The 21,416-nt window shown below is 44.8% G+C and overlaps 1 protein-coding gene across 9 annotated transcripts in view; it reads right to left on the bottom strand.

The window, feature by feature from the left end:
- The window catches only part of MORC2 (MORC family CW-type zinc finger 2), a 63,141-nt gene that overhangs the window by 35,430 nt on the left and 6,295 nt on the right, over positions 1-21,416 (bottom strand). For all 9 annotated transcript variants that reach the window (XR_011076200.1, XM_068562648.1, XM_068562647.1 and 6 more), the window contains exons 2-11: positions 18,001-18,054; positions 15,761-15,795; positions 10,024-10,092; positions 9,419-9,509; positions 6,134-6,242; positions 2,639-2,798; positions 2,423-2,534; positions 1,848-1,973; positions 1,227-1,306; positions 532-614 (exon numbers count right to left, since the gene is read on the bottom strand). Coding sequence is in view for 8 of the 9 variants with exons in the window: in XM_068562648.1 (XP_068418749.1) it covers positions 532-614; positions 1,227-1,306; positions 1,848-1,973; positions 2,423-2,534; positions 2,639-2,798; positions 6,134-6,242; positions 9,419-9,509; positions 10,024-10,092; positions 15,761-15,795; positions 18,001-18,054 (919 nt within the window). In the remaining variant the exon portion in view is untranslated. The remainder of the gene's footprint in view (positions 1-531; positions 615-1,226; positions 1,307-1,847; positions 1,974-2,422; positions 2,535-2,638; positions 2,799-6,133; positions 6,243-9,418; positions 9,510-10,023; positions 10,093-15,760; positions 15,796-18,000; positions 18,055-21,416) is intronic.

Here is a 21,416-nt window from a genome sequence, read left to right as displayed (position 1 = left end):
AGCACCAAGTAAGGAGAGGAAGTGCTCTGGGCCACAGCCGGTAATATCATTAACAACACATCTGAAACTTCTCATTTTAAATCACATGGACACTAAACCAGACCTGGAAATTTACTTCCTTTCCACAGAAAAGGGCCCTCACTAGGGACAAACATAAAAGCTGTGTTTCACTTGACCAGACTTGCTGACACGGAGGAGGAAATACCCCCATCCGAAACAACAGTCTGCAGAGGTATGTGTCGCAGGGGAGGGGTGGAGAACTGCTCTGACCCTTATTGCTGTGTGTGACCTGCAGCAAGTGACCCTCTTCCATTTCTTTCTATAAACTGAGGATACTAACAGTGTCCACCTCACATGGTTGCCAAGATCCTGCCATACAGTGTGTTCAATAGTGACTATGGAAACATCATCACATCCCATTTTGCAGCTCTAGGGCAAGGGATTCATGATTGGCAGGAGACAGAGCCAGGCCAGCTCTGGGATCCTAAGGGCAGCAACACTGGAGAAGAGCTGCTGGGTCTGGGGCCTCACCCTGGAGTCCCGAGTGAGGTCTCCGCCCAGGCGCACTTCTAATGTCCGAGCTTTGCTCTCCGCCTCCCTTGCCTTCTCTTCAGCTGAAACCCAGAAGAAACCATGATAAGAATTCAAAAGGTCAAAACTCTTAGCTATCCCTCCTAGACCCCATAGTGCAGTCCCCGCCGTATGAGACGTTCATACACTGTCAGGGAACAGGTGAGCTAGGAGAGCAGCCTCCTTGCTTGGAAAGTCAAGGAGGCCCCAAGGAAAACAGACACCTTTTTCAACTTTACAAATGAATCAGAACAGGTCAAGCACCGCCCAAGGCAACCAGAGTTAAACCCTCAGCAGGAGCTGGAAGTTACCAACAGTCCTCAGCCAATCACTCTCCTTGAGCAGCCAAGAAGCTTTGTCAGCAAGAGAGACCTTGAGATTTTTGCCCTGGAATCAAGAAAACCAATTTCACAAGTATTTGTGCCAGAGGACAGTGTGGGACTCTTCACTCTGGGCAGGTAAGCATTAGGTAACAGCCTGTAAATGGCTGAAGGAGTAGCCTGGAAAGAAAAACTGCTGAGGGAGAGATGGGAGAGAAACTGGACCAGTGGTTCATGAAAGCCCACCCCTGGGTGTTGCATGGAGCTTTTGCCTGGATCCTGCTTTTGCCACAAGCAACGTCCCCCAGATGACCCTCCTGCCCAGGGGGTCATTACCAATCCGTGCCACGTGCTCAGCTTTCTTCACCTCCTGCTCCGCGCGGGTCTTGAACCGGCTTGATGTGTACTTGTACATCCTGGGGGGGTGGGGGGGAGTAACCAGAGGGCCTGAGCACCAGAGGTGCAGGGCAGCAACTATCTTGGCCCCCTGATGAGTCAAAGCCAAGCTTATTTTAGCAAAAAGACTCAATTCCCTACTCCACTTGCCCCTTGCCATCCTGCTCCATCTTTGAAAAGCAACCTCACTACTCTCCGAGTGTGTCATTAATCCCACAGCAGAAACCAACCTCAGCAACCAGCAGGGCCTCTGCTTCCCTGTGTACTGTCTAAAGGGCCATCGGCCCTGCAAGCAAGAGGCTCAGACAGCTCACCGTGTCAGGCTGAACACCCTCCACCTCACAGAAGGCACACTCAACAAGCCTCACCAGCCACCTCTGCCCCTCCCTCAGGACCCAGTAGTTTGTCTGCAGTTAATCACAAGCAGCTTAAAGACCCAAACACAGTCAACACTGTCAGAGCCGCTCATCCACCATCACTCCAAAGATGCCCCAGAGACACGTGGCCAGGCCCCATCCTTGGCCCAAAGGAAACAGCAGGCCAGGGTGGGCAGGCCCCTACCTGGGCTTGTAGAGGCAGCAGGAGAGCCTCTTGGTCTGCACCTTGTGCCCGTGGATGAAGATCCGCATCCGGGGATCAATGTAGAGCACGGCAGCATAGGCGCGGAAGGAGCGGCGCTCTGGCTTCCTGGAGGTGACGGAATGGAGGGTGCTGTCACCCTCCCACCACCAGCCCAACCGAAGGCCTGGGCGGACAGCCTCTCTGCAGGCTCTCCAGCTCCCATCTCAGCTTCTCTTGCTGCCCTGAGGGGTGCTTCCTCTTGTGGGCACCACATCCCACCTCCTCTCACGTCCCTGGCACAGACACCTAAACTGGTCCCACCACCCCACCACGGACCTGGCAATTCCTCTCCCCTCTCTAGGCCTCGGTCTCTTCCTCATTCAAGTTAACGAGCTGGGGCAAGGATCTGGATTAGCTGAGGACCTGCTGTCCTTCTGTTCATCCCTTCTGCCTTGTGGCAGGAAGACATTGAGTTCTCAGCTTTACCAACTCTAAAACTGGGGAATTCAAGGAACAAGCTCACCCCTCTCTCCCTCAAGTCACCTCCCTTTTCCTCCCTACCCAGCCACACTCACGTGCCCTCCGGGGAAGTCTCTGCCATCTGGATATCTCTTGGATTTGTGATTATGTCCAGCTCCGGCTCTCCGTTATCCATAAGCTTGAGATTGAAGATGATCACCAGCGTTCCTAGGGAATAGAAATCCTGTGGTTCTACCAGGCACCGCCAGCCAATCCCCATACTGCTCCTGGCTCTGGAGCTCCCTGATGCTAGAGGCCACAGGCCTACTTACCACTGTCCCCAGGAATCTTCATGAACTGAGTCATCACTTCCTCTTCATTGCGGAAGGGAGAATACTTATAGATGAGTTCCGTCTCGATGGCAAACTTCTCCACGTTGTCTGTGACAGGTTCCCGGGTCCGAGCATTCCAGGTGGGCAATGGGACTATCACCTTTGGAGGAAGCACAAGCAGACGCTTGAAGGAAGCCCCGGAACAGCCTTCCCCCCGCAAATGTGCGTCCATCTTGTCCCTCCCCACAGTAGCTCCACACTGCCCCAAGGTGAGGCCCAAGCCCCCCAGCCTGGCACCAGTGGCTCTAGCTTCTGCCCCTTCCCAAGACTCTGCCTCACACTGCTAGGTCCTCTGGGGTATGCTGGCTTATGGCCTGGGGGCCTCTGCATGAGCAGTTCCCTGCTTGGGATGTCCCTGGTCATTTTCCCTATTTGGTAATAAGTCTATTATTTCCACTAAGCAAAACATTTTCGCAATGATCTAGTGAATCTAAAGACACACACAAACATAACTTATAACTCAGCAATTCTACTCCCAGGTATATATCCTAGGAGAAATAAAATATAAAAACAAAACCCTATAGTATGAGTCCATTTATATAAAATTCATAAATAGGCAAAAAATAAACTATTATTCAAGAATGCATACACAGGTGACAAAATTATAAAGAAAAACAAGGAAATGACTGATCATCACCAAGGCAGTTCCTTAAGAGGTGTGATAAGGAATATGATTGGTGAGGGGCACGTGGGGACTTCCAGCATCAGTCTATGGTGGTGGCTATGTGGGTATTTGCTTTATAATTACTCTCAACTGTAGGTAGGTTATTTTTTTAAATTTTATTGAAGTCTAGTTGATTTACAATGTTGTGTTAATTTCTGCTGTACAGCAAAGTGATTCAGTTATACAAATATATACATAGATTTTAATACACTCTTCCATAGGTATAAAATTTAATCTTACATCTACATAATCTTCTAGAAAATCCGACCCTTGTCAATTATACCTGAATAAAGCTGGGAGAAAAATCCTACTCATTCTTCAAAAACCCTACCTCAAACGCCACTTCCCCAGAGGCATCAACGTGCACCTCTCCCTCCCCCGACCCCTCTCCCAGGTGCCGGGGAGCCCTGTAGCCTGGGATTCCCTCTGCAGAGCAAACCACTCCAGGCACCTCAGAGGTTCAAAACAGATGGCCCACCCTGCGGAAAAGGGGATTCTGAATTTTAACTAGCTCTGTGGTGATTAACTGTTAAGAGTTCTGAGGCACTTTACTGGTTTCTAAGAAGCTATAGTATTCAGCCCTGGGGCTGGTCTGGACACATTCCCACCCAGCTAAAAGTGATCTTATTTTGAAATCTTGGCTGAGTTCACACTAGGGTACAATCCAAAACAGTGATGACCTTCTAGCACCAAGTAAGGAAAAAATTTCAACCTAGCTTTTTCACCAGGGGAATTGAGTTCCATTTGTGTTCTGTGAATTGGTGCCTCCTTTACACCTCCCAATCTTCACAGCATTACTTTAACCTCTGGGCAATCACCTCATTTGACACCCACCCACCATCGGAATATTCCTCCCTTACTTTCAGGGTCACCACTCCCCTGGCTTTCCTCCTACCCCTCTGGCCGCTCCTGCCTCCTTTGCTGCTTTCCCCTTCTCCCTGGCCTTTACATGTGGGCGGGCACACCTAAGACCCCAGGCCCTCTTCTCCACACGCTCTTTTAGGTGAGCCCATTCACTACGAAGATTCCCGGGAGTCTAAGCCTCCCCCGAGCTCCAGACCCAGACTTAACTTTGCGTGTCCAGGACAAAAGGTACACGTTTTCCCTCCAAACTGCCCCTCTTCCATCCTTCCCCAGCTCCAGACAGCCCACCCCCAAGTGCGACACCAGGACCTCAGCCAACTACAACCCCTGCTTCCCATTTCCCCTTTCCAACTGATTAAACACCAAATCTGCGGCCACTCCTATTTCTCTCACCTCCCTGCTGGAGTCCTATAGACAGCCAGGGCCTCTGACACCAACACCCCAATCTTTCCAATCCAGCCACCACACAATAACCAAACTGATCTTTTCAAAGAGGATCTAATACGTTGCTTAGATTCCCTTTCGTGGCTGCTTTTAATAAAGTCCCACACACTCCCCAAGGCCCAGAGGTCAGGCCCGACCTGCCCTCTCTGCTCTCCAGAGGCCACCACCTCTCATCAGGTGGCCCCCCCGCCCTTCCCACAGCCCCCACCAGCTCTCAGGCCAGGAACAGACCGTTTCTATTGACGCGCAGCCCCTACTCGCACCACCCTCAGTCCAGCAGGAAGCAGTCCTGAAAAGCCCAGCTGGGGCCAAATCCTCCTGCCCCACCTTTCCCGGGAGTGCTTGCCAGCTGCAGCACTTCTCTCACTCACCAAAAAGGCAAACAAACCCAGTGGCTCACGAAGTAAAGACGGCAGAAAAAGAGCCTTTCGTTCCCAGCATGAACTGATTTGCTATGATTTAGGCTCACATCTAAACAAGGCCAGTACCAATGTACTCACAGCCAACCAACACAGATGAGTTAGATTGACACTTTGACCGCATTTCACCTGTTTAAGTGACAGGAATGGATTTCTCTGCAGACCCTCTTGGCCCCCTCTCAAGCTCTGGCCTCCATTTCTCACACAGGAAAGGAGTTAAGAGTCCAGTCTGAGGCTAGGCACACCAAGGCCTTCCCTGATCCTCCCATGAGCGGGCGCAGACCTCACCAAACCAGCTCTGCAGATATGAGCCACCAGGCCCAAAGAGAATCAGCTGTGCATGTGTTTAACTTACACAGTTAATTACCATAAAGGTTTCAAAATCAGAATATTCTAGAGTCATTAGGCCTTCCTTCCAGCATAAAAATAATCAGCTGAGGCTGAGTGTCAGCTGCCACTTACTGAAAAACTTAAATGATTTTCCATGTGTTCACCTGCTTCACTACCTGCCCAGGCCCTGCAGGTATCAGACTTGTAGCTTCTGATATAAATGGTTAGAGCAACACATTTCCTCGAAAGGAAAATGCTCTCACAGCACATTCCACAAAATCACCATCGTATGGGAAAGACAGTGCTGTTCCTATTATTATCACCAGCTGTGGTCTCCACCCATAGTCAGGGAAGCCCCAAATACTCCCCCTGATAAAACAGCTCTCCCAGTGACACCCCCCACCCCAGGACTGAATTCAAGCTGCAGATCTAGGAGACCTACAAATCCAACTCTTGGTTCCTGACACTTGATGGCCTCATTCTCAGAACCGGGACAACTCTTCTCTGAAGTTGTGAGATTTTACTTCCTCTCACATTAAGACACCTGCCTTAATCCCTCAACCAATTCATCCAACCAACCAGCTAATCCCATAACAGGGGATGTGGCTGCAATCCTGAAACCCCAATAAGCCCAGCATGCAAATGACCTATGAAAACAGCCTGGGCAGAACTAGGAAGTGGAATAGTGACTGGGAGCACGAGGATAGGACCTACTTCATCAATGCCTTCCTCCTCGTGAAAGGTACGCGACAGGAAGAGGCAGGTCATGGTCTCTTCCTTCTTGGTGAAGAGGATAAAATCCTTCCCAATGCGCATCGAGCCCCTGAAAGGGAAGCAGAAATGGGTTATTCTCCTAGGGATTCAAAAGCTCATCTGAGGAAAGAGCAAATCCCCCCTCTGGACGTGATGAAACTGCCTTCGGAGGGCTCCCCTAAAGGCCTCCCTGGGACCCAGGACCCTGAGCTGAGCTCCACAGCCCTCGCTCCCTCTCCTCCCCGACCCCCACTCCCGACACTCCTCCTCCTCCTCTTCCGTGGGCCTCAGTTTCTCCTCATCACCTTCTCGACCACATCTACCCAGCACGCAGGATTCTCTCACCACCAAGCATCAGCCCCGGGGGAGTCTCACCCCAGCCTGTCACTGCCTGTGCTCTGGTTTCTTCCCAGCCACACAGGGCTGCTGTAGCCTGACTGTGAGCCACCAGGTTTCACTCCAGTAACACCTCCAACACACACATCATCTTCCACACTGAACACATCCAGGTCTCACCCCGTCCTTCCTTCAGTGACACAAACTCCCCTCCCATCCACTCATCAAACAGCAGCACCATCAAGGGAACAGCCTACTGCCTATGCTCACAAGTCCTCAAAAAACCAGGATGACCCCAAGGCTCAGCCAAACACAGGGCTAACCAAAGTATCGCTGTTGAACACAGTTCCAAGGAGGCCTACAATTGGCTCATGTCCTGTAACCACAACCATCTTGTGTCTTGAATTGTTTTGCCACTTCAACTCATTAAGCCACAGGTCCCTGCTTTAGGAAGCAACTGGTTTCTGAAAAATGTGCCTCCAGGCTGACTTCCACAGGGCAAAAGTCTGAACGGAATCAACTGCTCCTTCCTCTATTTGGCTGAGTTAATCCTTCTGAGGAGCAGGCAAGGACAGGCCTTTCCGGGAAACACTGAACAGGGCAAAAGCGTGAAGCACCAATGGGAGCAGGACCCACTGACCTGTCTTCTGAGCAGCTTCTGGCTTTATGGCTATTACCTCATTAGTCCTCCTAATACCCCAGGGAGGTGACGGCGGCGGGAAGCCTTATTACTCCCTTCTATGTAAATACAAATACAAACTGGGCCAGTGTGCCAAGTATGCAAATGAACGCCATGCCCCATTTCCCCAAATGTTCAGGAAATCACCAGGACACTATCCAGAGACACCCTGGTGGCTGCCAAGTTGTTTTTCTCCTCCTCCAGTTCCCGAGGTACTGGCAATGCTCCCTCCCGAGACAATCTCACAGTCCTCCTCCTGCCTCTCTGAAACTTACCGGTGGCAAAACGAGGCACATTAGCTTGCCTTCTGCCAAAGCTTGCTCTTACCCCAATTTGGCAAAACCTGTCACTTTGTGCCTCTTCCGTGTCTTTGATCCTGACCTTGGAGGGTAAATAGCAACAACCCAGAAATGCCACTTCTCTGTTGGCTTCTCTGCTTCACAGCCCTATTCTCACCACAAATCACTTCCTCCTGAAACTCTTTCAACTTCTACACTGGTTTCAAAATGAATTCACTCTGAACACTAGATGGCTCCATCTCAATGGCGCCTTCTCAAAAGTCGTTCTACCAAAATACGCTGATGACAACACTCTCAACTTCGGTATGCTTTCCTTCCTGGTCTTCTAAGCACTTCCAGAATCACATTTCATTTGCTCCTGAAACTTCCTCAGTAAGGAAGAATGTCAGAGTTTAGAAGCCCATTTTCTACAGTAGGAAACAGATACTCAGAGAAGGTGAAATGGCTTGTCTTAAGTCACAGAGCTGATAAAACCAGAAGGGGGTTTTATCTATAATCCAGAAGGGAAGTCAGGGTTTCTTACATCTGACTCTAGGAGACCTCAGTTGTTGGAAACTTAGATCACCACACCACAATCACCTGGGCCCTACCCCAGACCCACCAAATCAGGCCAAAAATCTACCATGGAAAGATCAAAGGAGAGATACAGTAAGAAGGGAGAAACTAGGCTAGGGCTCTCACAGTAATGATAGCATTTAATTCTTAACCTACTCATATGTGTTACAATCTCAATTTACAAAGGAGGAGGCTGAGGCTCACAGAAGCAATTAAGCGGCTGATGTCAGATTTGAACTTTGGTTTGACTGAAGTGAGATGGACAGCAGCTCCGGCCTTGCAGTCAGAAAGACGTGGTGCATATCTCAGCTCTACACCTGGGCATTTTCACACCTTTGGGCAAGTCACTTCACCCCTATAAACCTCAATTTTCTCATCTGAAGATGAGAATCATAGTACCTATACCTCACAGGGCTATGGTGAGGATTAAACGAAATCATCCAAGTAAAGTTTTTAGCACAGTGGCCAGCACATGGTAAGTGCTTGTTATTGAGAGACAAGTGGGAGATCCAGGTACCAGGTCCTTGCCATCATGGGAAGCAACCTCTCTCTTCCCCATACACCCAAGCCGGCTGCGTGGAGGGACAACTGATGCTGCTGCCCAACCAAACACTACCCTCAAATAAAACAACACATTTCCACAGCAAGACTAGAAACGTGACTCAGAATTCCATTTGTACAAACTCCAATCCCACTGAATCTTATTCCATCCAAAGGTATGTACAGCTGGAAGTGAGCATTTCAGAAATAGAAATCTTTCTCTTGGGGCTTCACTCAAAACCAGAACACCACATTCCAAATGCCAAACAAGTGGGAACCAAGGGCTGAGAAAGAAGTCCCAAGGGATAGGGAGACATTAGGTAGGTCCTTGCTACAGGGTCTGGCAGGACATGTGAGTAGCAACCAGGTCCTTTGGTGGTGGCGGGGGGGTTTCGGGTCTCTCACTCACTCACCCTGGATCCCCAGTGCCTGGCACAAAGCGTGACAGGTGCTCAGGGGACACGCTGCACCACGGAGTGACCCCCTCACCATCTCATAACCAACCCAAGCCCACAAAACAGCCACTTGCATCTTCAACCACAGGGTAAAAATAAGAATTTTCAGTAGGAGGAGAGGTGCTGTTCCAGAGCACAGTGCCAAGAGAAACCTACAACTTCTCCCACCTCAATGATTTTGGATGTCCATACTCATTGATCTGTGATGTAGACTGGACATCAGCTGCTAAGTCCCCAAACCACAACTCTTTCCCGACTCTCCTCCTGTTCCAGAATTACAGTGATGGAGGGACAAGGACGAGGAACATTTTCATTGGACAGAAGCAGGAGGGAATTGCTCGATTTTGTTTCAAGTCCTGGGACAGGCTTCTAGTATACTTACGATTTTAACCCATTCCCGTACTGCCCAATCTGGGTGGACTCAGGCGTTCGCTTGGCTGACTTCCCAAACTGGATCACACTGGCAGCATCACCTGAAGTGGCGGACACAAGAGAAAATGAAAAGTTTGCTCTTCTTTCCCAGACTCTCAAAAATCAAAGGTCTGAGCCTTGTTAAATCCAAGCAGGGCTGTCTGTCTACTGAAAGCCTCTGTCCAAGGAAATTCACAACCATGAGGCAAATGGAGGAAACCTCTGACTGGCCTGTCAGTACCGCCATCACTAGGCCCTTGTTCTGTTACCAGAACGTGGTAATAAGGCTGGGGGAGGCCACCACAGTTCCAGCTCCAGGATGTTACACAAGCTGATAAATACAATGTCAAGAGACAGGTAATCTGACGGACTTCAGGCTGCCATTCAGATCCTATCTCCCATGCTAGAACAAGACCCAGCAAATCCGTGAGTGGAACTAAGCCTGAGATGTTGCAAGAGACCTCCCTCTCCCTTCTAGTCACAAGAGTGAGCAAACAGAAAAACAAGTTAACACAATAAGCATTTTGTAAAAATGGTTACATCCTCCCCAAAAGAAGCAATCAGCCCAACACTTACTTGGATCCATTCCTGCTCCATCATCCAAAAAACAAAGCATAAATCCTCCGCGAAGGTCCTCTCGCCTTTCTGTAAAAGAAGGAGCTGCCATTACTGGGCAGTTACCCACCAGAGGGCGGCAACTTGTGTGTGATCGGAAGGTGGATCAATGTGAAGCTTAGTCCAAAAAGGCCTTCTCCTTCTAACAGTCCTAGCTAGTGTGAGTTAAATGTCAGGGCCCTTGATGGTAGGAATTTCCATCAAAGGCTCTCCAATGCATTCTAGTTAACGACAAAGCATGAGAGAATCTATAAGAGGGGACAGAGAATACCTAGTCCAGCATCTAGCCACAGCCAGGGCCACTGAACATGCACAGATTTCATACACACCTTAACCATCCTTCTGCCTCTCTGCACCTGGATTTTTTCCACCTCTGCCTCCTGCTGTGGACACTAAAGTACTCCAACTACTACATGCTGTACCTCATCAACAGTGCTCAAATTCAACAGGGCACCTCGTTTGTGGGTTAAGTTTGGGGTAGCCTTCAGATAAAGTGATCGGGCCAGACAGGCTACGGACACAGTGGTGGCAGCTGCTATCTAGAAGGTGAATTACTGAGTCAGTATGTGACTATCCCCAGGCCAACCATAGTTTCTGAGCCATCAGTATTCATCGTCACATCCCCTCCTTGCTATGGGTCCTTCAAATAGCTCCCCATCCCAGAAGTGAGATGGCACAGAGTGTAGTGAGAGCTGCCTGGTTTCCAACTGGACCTGCTCGACTGGAGGGAGGAACAGTCCTTCGACAGTAAGAGACAGAGCAGCTGTGTGTGGCAGGGTGTCCTGGCCGACAGGAAGGAAATGCATGAGACTAAGGGTGCCATTCCAGTGGCTAGAAGAACCCCTTCCTTCAGCAGCTGTCTCTACAGCAGCAAGTGGTCACTCAGAGCAGTCTGGGTCCAAGCACGTCAGAAACACTGGAGAAGAGATTCCCAAATAGGGAAGGGGACCAAACTAGAGTTTCCAAGGTGACTTTTGACCCCAGTGATGAGGACTAGGCAGGCAAAGGAAGAAGAGCACAGGCCTTGGAATCAGGAGAGCGTTTGTACTAAAAAGGAAGAAGGTCAGTTTAAGGTACTATAGGGATAAGCCCCAGGCTGCCTTGGAGTCTATTTCCTAATTGAGGACATTTTTGTCTCCCCCAAGCTGCAGTTCACCAACTTCACCCAACTACCTAAGCAGTGGAACCTCAGTTTAAAATGCTCTTTGTCCTCCCCTCAAGCTAAATATTCAAGTAAGTCATAACCACCTCTGTTAAATGGACCAATCCGTGCCAAATTAGTTAATGTAATTTAAATTAGTTAATGTAATTTAAAATGCTATTTCAGAAGTACTATAAGCCACAGAGATTTTCAAGTATCATTCAATGTTCAGGAAGCTGAACTTTGCTGAAACATTAATCACAGGTGCTTCCTGAAAGTTCGAGAATAAGGACCTTCTTGGAAGTACTACTGGTAGATAAGAAAATTTTTCCCATGGCAGTGTCTTTTATCAGTCTGGAGAACCCAAATAAGATCTAGTAAGCAGAAGCAAGTGCAAAAAAGGTGCAAAAATTCCTCAAAGTTTTCTTCTGGAGGAAGCAAAGTGTCATATGGAGACTCAAACTGGGTCAGGAACAGAGCGTGGTAAAGGAAGTGTTCTAAATCTAGCCAAGAGCCATTTGCTGTATGCTTTAGCCATAAAACGTACATGAAGACTCTGCTTTGGAATCTAGAAATTGGTTCAAGCCAAGTGTATCTGAAAAATCTCCAAGGATTGATTACTGGCATTTCTTGAACACTACCTAGGAATTACTTCTAGGTCCTTATGTTTGGTAGAACAGGACTCACGGGCTGTTTTTCTTTTTTTTTAATTTTGATGCTTTTTTTTTTTTTTTAATTTATTCATGTCTGGCTGTGTTGGGTCTTCGTTGCTGCGCGCGGGCCTTCTCTAGTTGCAGCAAGCGGGGGCTACTCTTCGCTGCGGTGTGAAGGCTTCTCATTGCAGTGGCTTCTCTTGTTGTGGAGCATAGGCTCAAGGCGCACGGGCTTCAGTAGTTGTGGCTCGCAGGCTCTAGAGCGCAGGCTCAGTAGTTGTGGTGCACGGGCTCAGTTGCTCCACGGCATGTGGGATCTTCCCAGACCAGAGCTTGAACCCGTGTGCCCTGCATTGGCAGGCGGATTCTTAACCACTGTGCCACCAGGGAAGTCCACACAGGCTGTTTTAACACACAATCATCACTTAACAGTGGGTCTGAGAACCCTTTCATGCCCAAGGACTTCATTTTAAAGCTTTTTCATATGTTTATGAGAGTAAGAGACCCACCTATGGAGGGTCCTCCTGGCCACACAGTGACCAACAGCCTGTAAGCAGCTAGCAGTGCTCAGGTCCACGGTCACGTGTGGCACTGCCTCAGGGCCAAAACAGACTAGCTGACACAGCAGTAACTCCTTCAACTCTGTAAGGAGGCAGTATGGCATCTTCACTTGGCTAAAATGCTTATCCCAATCACTCAGTTATTCGGATGTGCCTGGCTCTGTGATGAAGATAATAGCCAAGAACAATGCGGATGTGATCACTGCCTTCAGGGAGCTTACAGTCCATAGGATGCTACTCCCTGTAGCAGATCAGTAAGCAGGAGGGTTTAAGCAGAAGGAGACTGAGTGTCAGCTAGAGCAAAGGCAGTGTGCATAAGGATCACCTGAAGAGCCTGTTAAAATACAGATTCGGGGCTCCACCCTGCAGAGTCTAGTAGTGTGGGTCGGAGGTGGTACCTGAGAATTTGCATTTCTAACAAGCTCCCAGGTGATGCCAATACTGTCCACCACTGGACCACTCTTTTAGAAGCAGAGAGCTACAGCTAGCAAGAACTAGAAGGCCTCTCTGCTCGAACCTATCTCCCCAGACATTCCAGCAGTTAGAGATGCATTCCTAACACATTCTATTCACTTTAGTCAGTCAATTGAGTGCTATCTAAAGCCTCTAAGCAAAGGATTTTTATGAAGATGGGGGAGTTCTGGACAGAGGGGAGTCTAGGCAGCTGGAGGTTGTCTGCCTCCCTGTCCCAGCATGCATCTCAGAAGCAAGACAAGGAGGGCAAAGCCAAACTACCTTCTTTGCAGTTGTGCTTCAGGCCCTGGTAGCAGCTATGTACAATCACAGACCCAGTGTGGAAGGCTGCACATCTAAGTTTCCCCCAACATGACCAAGTCTGGCTTCTCCAAGTTAGCCCAACGTTCCACCATCCAACTCCCATTGGGGAGAACAGGAAAAAGAAAGAAGCTGGAAAGGAGATGTGAGATGGAGCTATAAGTCAAAAGTCAGAGGTGATAAAATGATGTTGTCCTCAGCAGAGGCTGTAACAGAACGACACTCAAGTTCCTCGTACTTTGTAATGTGTTTGAGCAGTATTCGTTTCAGCTCCATTGACCTGGCATCATAAAAGGGATCTTTCTTTGAGGCATGGCAGTCCCTATCCAAGAAGTCTAGAAAATCAATAAAAACACAGTCTACTTCTGACAGGCACGTTATGGTCTGGCCCCATCTAACAGGAATGCTTTGGGTACGGGAGTCTGGTTCCTTTCTCACCCTTCTTTAAATTACAATGTGAATGTGTGGCGAATTCAAACTACATCTGATGTCTGGGGAGATTTCCGAGTTCAGTTATCAATCTAGTTTCAGAATGGGAGACAGGAAGATACTTTCCCCGATATAGTAAGAACAAAAACTTTATATTACTAATTCTATTATTCTACTTGTAAAATGAGGTTGCTTTTATTCCTCCTGTTGAATGTGTTAATATGGCACTGAGGTAGAAAAGTGTGAAGTTAGGGGCACCTCAGTCAAGATTCCCAATCTCAAGGTACTTGAGAGTAAATCAAGTCTTTTTCCAAAATGCTATAGTGCTTAGTGCTTCTATCACACCATTTAATCCTTAACTACCTTGACAGTTCCCTCAAGATCAAGTTATTGTTCTCTAATCATCTGTAGAGTGCTAACTGTCTCTCCAATTAGCGACTAAGTTCTCTAATGAGAATTTAGCAAAGGCCCCATCTCATGCTCTCTGGACTCCTCCCAAAACACAACAGCAGTAACACTGAGCACAGAATAAATGCACACTGGGCCCTTTTCATTTAAATTGAAATCCAACTGTTTGTTCTGCTGCATTCTAAGTGTAAAGCACTAGATTTCCTTGCTGAAATTCACCCACCAAAGGTGGTAAGAAGGAGCAGGGATGATCTCTTTTAAAAAGCTTCTTCCAGTAATTCCCTGGTGGTCCAGTGGTTAGGCGCTCTCACTGCTGGGGCCTCCGATTCGATCCCTGGTCTGGGAACTAAACTCCCATAGGCTGCGTGGCTCGGCCAAAATAAAAAAAAGCTTCTTCCAAATAGATTTGGCTATGATGATTTGTCCCTTCAACATCACTTGGAGTGGAGGCCCATTCTCTGCTTTGCCATCTGTGCAATGATTAAAACAGCCACCCTTTCTTTCAGAGGTAGTGGTTACTACTCCTCACTAAAGCACATTGGGATGTAAGACATACTGTGGCTTGGGAATGATGCCTCCATCTGGCCCGAGGGTTTAGTAACCATCTTCTAACATTCTGCTGCTATGCCCCCTTTTCCTGTTATTTTCTTCTAAAAATAAAAGTAGTCTTATTTTCACCACTTTGGCAGAGCCTTCTGAACAGAAGGCTTTTAGAATTTAAGCAGTATAGCTGACTTTTTAGCTGTTCTGAATATTTTCTTTGCTCCAAAGAAAGGCATAAGAAATTCATATCTGGGGAGATTCTTTATAATTATATGGCATTGGAAATTCTAAGAATTACTTCCTATTGTGTGATTATCCCCATTTATCAAACAGGTCTGTGAAGAAAAAGAGGGATTATTTGATAACCATATATTCCCATAAAAACACTCAAGTTTTCTCAAAGGCTAGACAATGCTACCCAAATTGGATTTAAAAGCCGTCTTCCTCTGTTCCACTTCCAAATTTTTAGCACTCAAATGACCAAAAAATGTGCTGGTACAAACACTGAACAGGCAAAAAGCAAGCTACTTATCAAATAATAAATACATAAATAATAATGACTAAGATTTCTTCCACTGTTGTACCCACTCCATTAAAAAAAAAAGGATCTTACTGCCGAAGAGCAGAGCCAATTAGGCAAAAATAGTAGACGCTGTCAATATCTTTAAATTCGAAGCAAAGCAGCCCTTCTTCCTACATGACTTCTCTGCCTGAGAACATCTCTGCAGACCTCAGTGTCAACCTGGTTACACAACTGTTTTATACAACTAACACCAGCAACTCTCCAAGTTGGGACTTGTCCTCACCAAGGCTGCAGAGGGAGAAGATGGCCTTCAACAAGATCTCTCTTTGGCTGCAGGAACCACAAACCTGGTCACCTGCTAACTCCAATCAGGACAATCAGTGGTACTTGGTCATTTCACTCCCCATCACCCCCATAAATCTCCTAGTGGATTTATTTAAATAGATCTATAGATCTGGGCACCCCGTGTTAGTTCCTTTACACGAATATTCTTGATTTCTATTACACGCCTGACCAGGGCTGCCCTGTTTCTCCCTAAGACCTGGAGTAATCAGGCTGTCTACCCACGCTCCAAAAACCAGTTTTTTCCCACTCATTTCTTCTTAGGCACAGCAATAAATGCTTTCGGGAACTGGGCATTAGAAGAAAGGACTGATGTCTGTCTTACCTGCATAAATATCGATTCTGGTGGCATCAGCATCTCTGCAAAGTTAAAAGAAAAAAAAAACCAAGATTCAAATGCGAATATGAAAATATCAACCATCAAGATGCACAATATTTTGAGGGGGATACATACTATTTTGAATCTATCTTCAGGAAGTCATAAAGAAATTCTATACTTTTGTGTTACATTTGGTAACACAATTTTCCTTACATGTCTATGAAACACTTCTGGAGCTCCAAATTATTTAAAATAATCACAGGATACATAGCACCTAGACACACTTTTTTAATAAAAATTTCACAGTGAAAACATCTAAAAACAACATTTTTTAGATGTTTAAAAACATCTAAAAAATGTTTTATCCTTTTTTAGAGGATAAAAAAGAACATTTCTTTTACACACTAGGAAATGATTCCAATCACTCATTTGATTGCAATCATAAACAATGTTCCAATAACTTGTCCATTTTTTCTTCTCACCAAAATTTGAGGAAAAAAGAAAACAACAACCTGCCACAAAGCCTAAGAAAAATCAGGTCTCATGGTATACACACTATAGTCAGCAGACTGATTCATGAGCCCATAATCTTATCCTCCCTAAACTTGAAAGGAAGTTGGGACAGCCCACTAGACTCCAGCCATCAGCTGAAATAAAAGTTCAGTCATCAATGAAGTCTTCCATAAAGGCTTGAAAGTAATCTAGTCCAATTCTGCCAACTGTAGACAAGGAAAATGAGGCACAGAGTTTCATTGGTTTTAAATGTGAAAAATCCACTCAAATCCATATAACTCTACATGTGCCTATTCTCAAAGACATAAAAACATTTTCAAAAATAAAAGAGATTGGCAAAATGTGTGCATGAGCAGGAACATACACTCCCAGACAATCTCCAGTTCACCGTATGATATACAAAAAAGCAGTCTGACAAAACACACTACAGTCTCACTAAACTAACAAGTGAGAAATTCAAACACAGTTCCATTAAGCTACAACATTTTTTAATTGAATATAAAAATTATAAGTCAACCAGGATTAAAATAATTGAAAACACTGAAAATGGGAGCTTTCTAGTTAAACAACTTGTTAACCAGCACACTTCCATGAGCAGTCCAGTGAATAATAACAATAAAAGTAATAACAGTATAGGTTTATAGCATGGACATAGGCAGACATAATTATCATTCTGTCATTAACTGGAGGTCTGTTTAGAAAGTACTTCTGTCCACTCTTATCCTCTTCTTCCTTCATTAGTCATCAACACTTGGTCAATAAACGCCGTGTCTGAATTTTATGTTTGCATTCAGAAACAAGACTGAGATAATATTTTAGTGATATAATTATAAACAGACTTTTGATTTGGACTTTGCTATTTATCTCTGAACCAACCCAAACTTTTCAGTCTTGCTCAGTAACATTTATAGGTTTCTATCACTAAGAGTTCAGTATAACACAGTGCTAAAAAATGATTTCTTCTAAGCACAGTTGCTAACAATGGAAGATGCTTTGATCAACCTGAGTCATCTGACAATAAAATACAGTCACTCCACAGTATCTGCAGGGGATTGGTTCCAGGACCACCCAGGAATACCAAAATCTGCAGATGCTCAACTCCCTTATATAAAATAGTATAGTACTTGCATATAACCTATGCACATCCTCACGTCTACTTAAAATCATCTCTAGGCTACTTATGATAACTAATACAATGTAAATGCTATGTAAATAGTTGCCAGCATGCAACAAATTCAAGTTTTGCTTTTTTGGAACTTTCTGGAACTTTCAAATACTTTCGATCATGGTTCATTGAATCACAGATGCAGAACTTGCAGATACAGAGAGCTGATTATACATTTTGGGAAGACACAGAACTCTGACATAATTTTAAAGACATTAGACAGTGTACTGTCCTGGTAGCACAAATTAAAACAGAGCTTGTCTGTCCTAGTAATTAGATAACTAATTTTTTATCTTAATTCCGTGTTTCACTACAATTATCTTGCTCTAATACACAAGGGAAGGTAGCTTTGGAGGTCATAAATTCACTATTTTTAGGCTGGAGCACAGCAATGAATGAATTAAGGTATCAACTAATGTGCTATTAAAAATACTTTTTGGGTAAGAGGCTTCTTAGGAATGAGTCGCGCTTGCAACAGAATTTGCCTTTCTCCCAAGTCTTCAGAGAGCAAAGGTCACACGACCCAAAAAGTTTTCAAGCAGAGACTGTATGCCTGAAGACTACATACCTTGCATTATCAACTAGTTCAGCAAGAGCACCAAACAAGAATTCATGAGTGGTTCTGAAATGATAAATATTGAGAGTCAGGAAAAGAATTATGGAATTAAACTATGATTCCTAATAAAAAGTTAAGGTTATAACATATTTAAAAGTTTTCGGAAAAAAAACACCTAAAATTGTCATTTGCATCATCAATTTACATTATTGAAGTTTAAATTTCCCCACAATTCAAGTCTTTCCAGAGCTCACTAGTAGTCCTCAAGTGTTAACCTGCCAAGTCCTGCTATCTACTCAAAAATGTTTATTCTTACTATTTTGAGTAGGGGAACCCACTCTAAAACATTCAAAGATTCCTATGTGTACTACTGCTAAAACAGTGTTTTTCACTATTCGTATTCTACCCTGAAAAATGCCTGTATTTCATTTTTCATTGCCTTAACCAGCTGTCAGTTTCTGCATATCTTTTAAGAATTCTCAATGGACAAATTGCTAGCATTCAGCTTTACCAATACCTTTGTGTGATTTACTGGTGAAAACCCATTCAGTTTTGTGCAATTTATAAGCAAAAATACTCCATTTGAAAGTGGGGAGAAAGAAAATAATCCATTTCTTGACATTCCCTGACTTTGGCCAAAAACAAAACTTTCTCCACATTAAAGAAAGGAATCCAAGACCCTCTTAAACAATTCCTCCTTATCCTAAGAGGATAAGGGCTTGGTGTGGTCTCCTAGGGCCCTTGTTCAAGTTAGCCCTTTCAAGGAGGGTAGCCAATGGTCATCTCCTCCTCTAGGAGGCTGCTCAAAATGTGAGTGGGATAAATTCACAATTACCATGTTATTCAGAACTCAATAAAGATGATATTTATGTGTAAGATGTCTCCTTACATTTCTTCCTCCATTTACACCTTCTTTAATTTGTGCTATTTCCCATAATAGTCCTCATTAGATATAAAAGTAGATGTGTCTACCTAGAACCACCTAGAAACTGACATTTTTTTTCTTTGGCCGCACCGTGTGGCATGTGGGACCCTAGTTCCTTGACCAGGGATGGAACCTGTGCCCCCTGCAGTGGAAGTGCAGAGACTTAACCACTGGACTGCCAGGGGAGTCCTGAAACTCTGACTTTTGATTAAAGAAAATTTAAAAGCATTAACCCACATATTACCATCATCAATTTTTCAAAAATAACCATGTTATTCCAGTTGATTTTTTTGTATGTAAAGTTTCAGCCAATAGATAAAGTGAAAATTTCTAAAAATTGAGAATGAAATATACCAATACTAAATAAGCAGTGTCTAGGATCTATGAGCACTTACTACATTGTTCAAAACAAATTGTAAAACGCTTGTTTATAAAATAAATACCCAAATTTCAAGTGTCCAGGAACACTGGTTTTTTCTCAAGTAAATCTTCAAATTTTTACAAATGCAAATTTTTAATTAAAACTACCAGTTCTTGGAATTTTAGGTAGAACTTTCTCCCATGAGATCAGTGAATATATCTGTTGCTGATCCAAAGGCAGTACCATGATGTATTAACAAAATGTAGAAATTTTATCTCCAAGTCCCCTAACAGAGCTCAAATTCTTCTGACTAAAATCCAATTCTTAATTATTTTACATGAAAAAAAAAAACCCCACAATTTTGCAAGGAAAAGTGTACACCTGCAAGAAACATCCATATCTTTATTTATTTTAAAAATTTGTCTCCAAGGGCTTCTCTGGTGGCGCAGTGGTTAAGAATCCACCTGCCAGAACACTCTATGACATAAATCACAGCAAGATCCTTTTTGACCCACCTCCTACAGAAATGGAAATAAAAACAAAAACAAACAAATGGGACCTAATGAAACTCAAAAGCTTTTGCACAGCAAAGGAAACCATAAACAAGACGAAAAGACAACCCTCAGAATGGGAGAAAATATTTGCAAATGAAGCAACTGACAAAGGATTAATCTCCAAAATTTACAAGCAGCTCATGCAACTCAATGTCAAAAAAACAAACAACCCAATCCAAAAATGGGCAGAAGACCTAAACAGACATTTCTCCAAAGAAGATACACAGATTACCAACAAACACATGAAAGGATGCTCAACATCATTAATCATTAGAGAAATGCAAATCAAAACTACAATGAGGTATCACCTCACACCAGTGAGAATGGCCGTCATCCAAAAATCTACAAACAATAAATGCTGGAGAGGGTGTGGAGAAAAGGGAACCCTCTTGCACTGTTGGTGGGAATGTAAATTGATACAGCCACTACGGAGAACAGTATGGAGGTTCCTTAAAAAACTAAAAATAGAACTACCATACGACCCAGCAATCCCACTACTGGGCATATACCCTGAGAAAACCATAATTCAAAAAGAGTCATGTACCACAATGTTCACTGCAGCTCTATTTACAACAGCCAGGACACGGAAGCAACCTAAGTGTCCATCGACAGATGAATGGATAAAGAAGATGTGGCACATACATACAGTGGAATATTACTCAGCCATAAAAAGAAATGAAACTGAGTTATTTGTAGTGAGGTGGATGGACCTGAAGTCTGTCATACAGAGTGAAGTCAGTCAGAAAGAGAAACACAAATACCGTATGCTAACACATATATACAGAATCTAAAAAAAAAAATGGTCATGAAGAACCTAGGGGCAGGACGGGACTAAAGACACAGACCTACAGAGAATGGACTTGAACACGGGGAGGGGGAAGGGTAAGCTGGGACAAACTGAGAGAGTGGCATGGACATATATACACTATCAAATGTAAAACCAATAGCTGGCAGGAAGCAGCCGCATAGCACAGGGAGATCAGCTCGGTGCTTTGTGACCACCTAGAGGGATGGGATAGGGAGGGTGGGAGGGAGGGAGACACAAGAGGGAAGAGATATGGGGATATATATATATGTATAGCTGATTCACTTTGTTATACAGCAGAAACTAACACACCATTATAAAGCAATTATACTCCAATAAAGATGTTAAAAAATAAATAAAATTAAAAATAATTTTTAAAATATTAAAAAAAAAAAAGAATCCACCTGCCAATGCAGGGGACACAGGTTCGAGCCCTGGTCCAGGAAGATCCCACGTCGCAAATAAGCCCATGCGCCACAACTACTGAGCCTGCACTCTAGAGCCCGCAAGCCACAACTACTGAAACCCACGTGCCTAGAATCCATGCTCCACAACAAGAGAAGCCACTACAATGAGAAACCCGCGCACCACAACCAGGAGTAACCACCGCTCGCCACAACTAGAGAAAGCCTGTGTGCAGCAACGAAGACCCAACGCAGCCAAAAATAAATAAATTAATTTAAATAAATAAATAAAAGACCAAACTCATTAAAAAAAAATTTGTCTCCAAAATCACCTTAAATTCTTCAAATTATCAATTGAAGAAACAAAAATATATTCTGC

Source organism: Eschrichtius robustus, chromosome 14 (genome assembly GCF_028021215.1).
Source record: "Eschrichtius robustus isolate mEscRob2 chromosome 14, mEscRob2.pri, whole genome shotgun sequence".
Lineage (NCBI taxonomy): Eukaryota > Metazoa > Chordata > Mammalia > Artiodactyla > Eschrichtiidae > Eschrichtius > Eschrichtius robustus.
The sequence above is the reverse complement of the archived record's forward strand: the minus strand, read 5'-3'. Positions and strand labels throughout refer to the sequence as shown.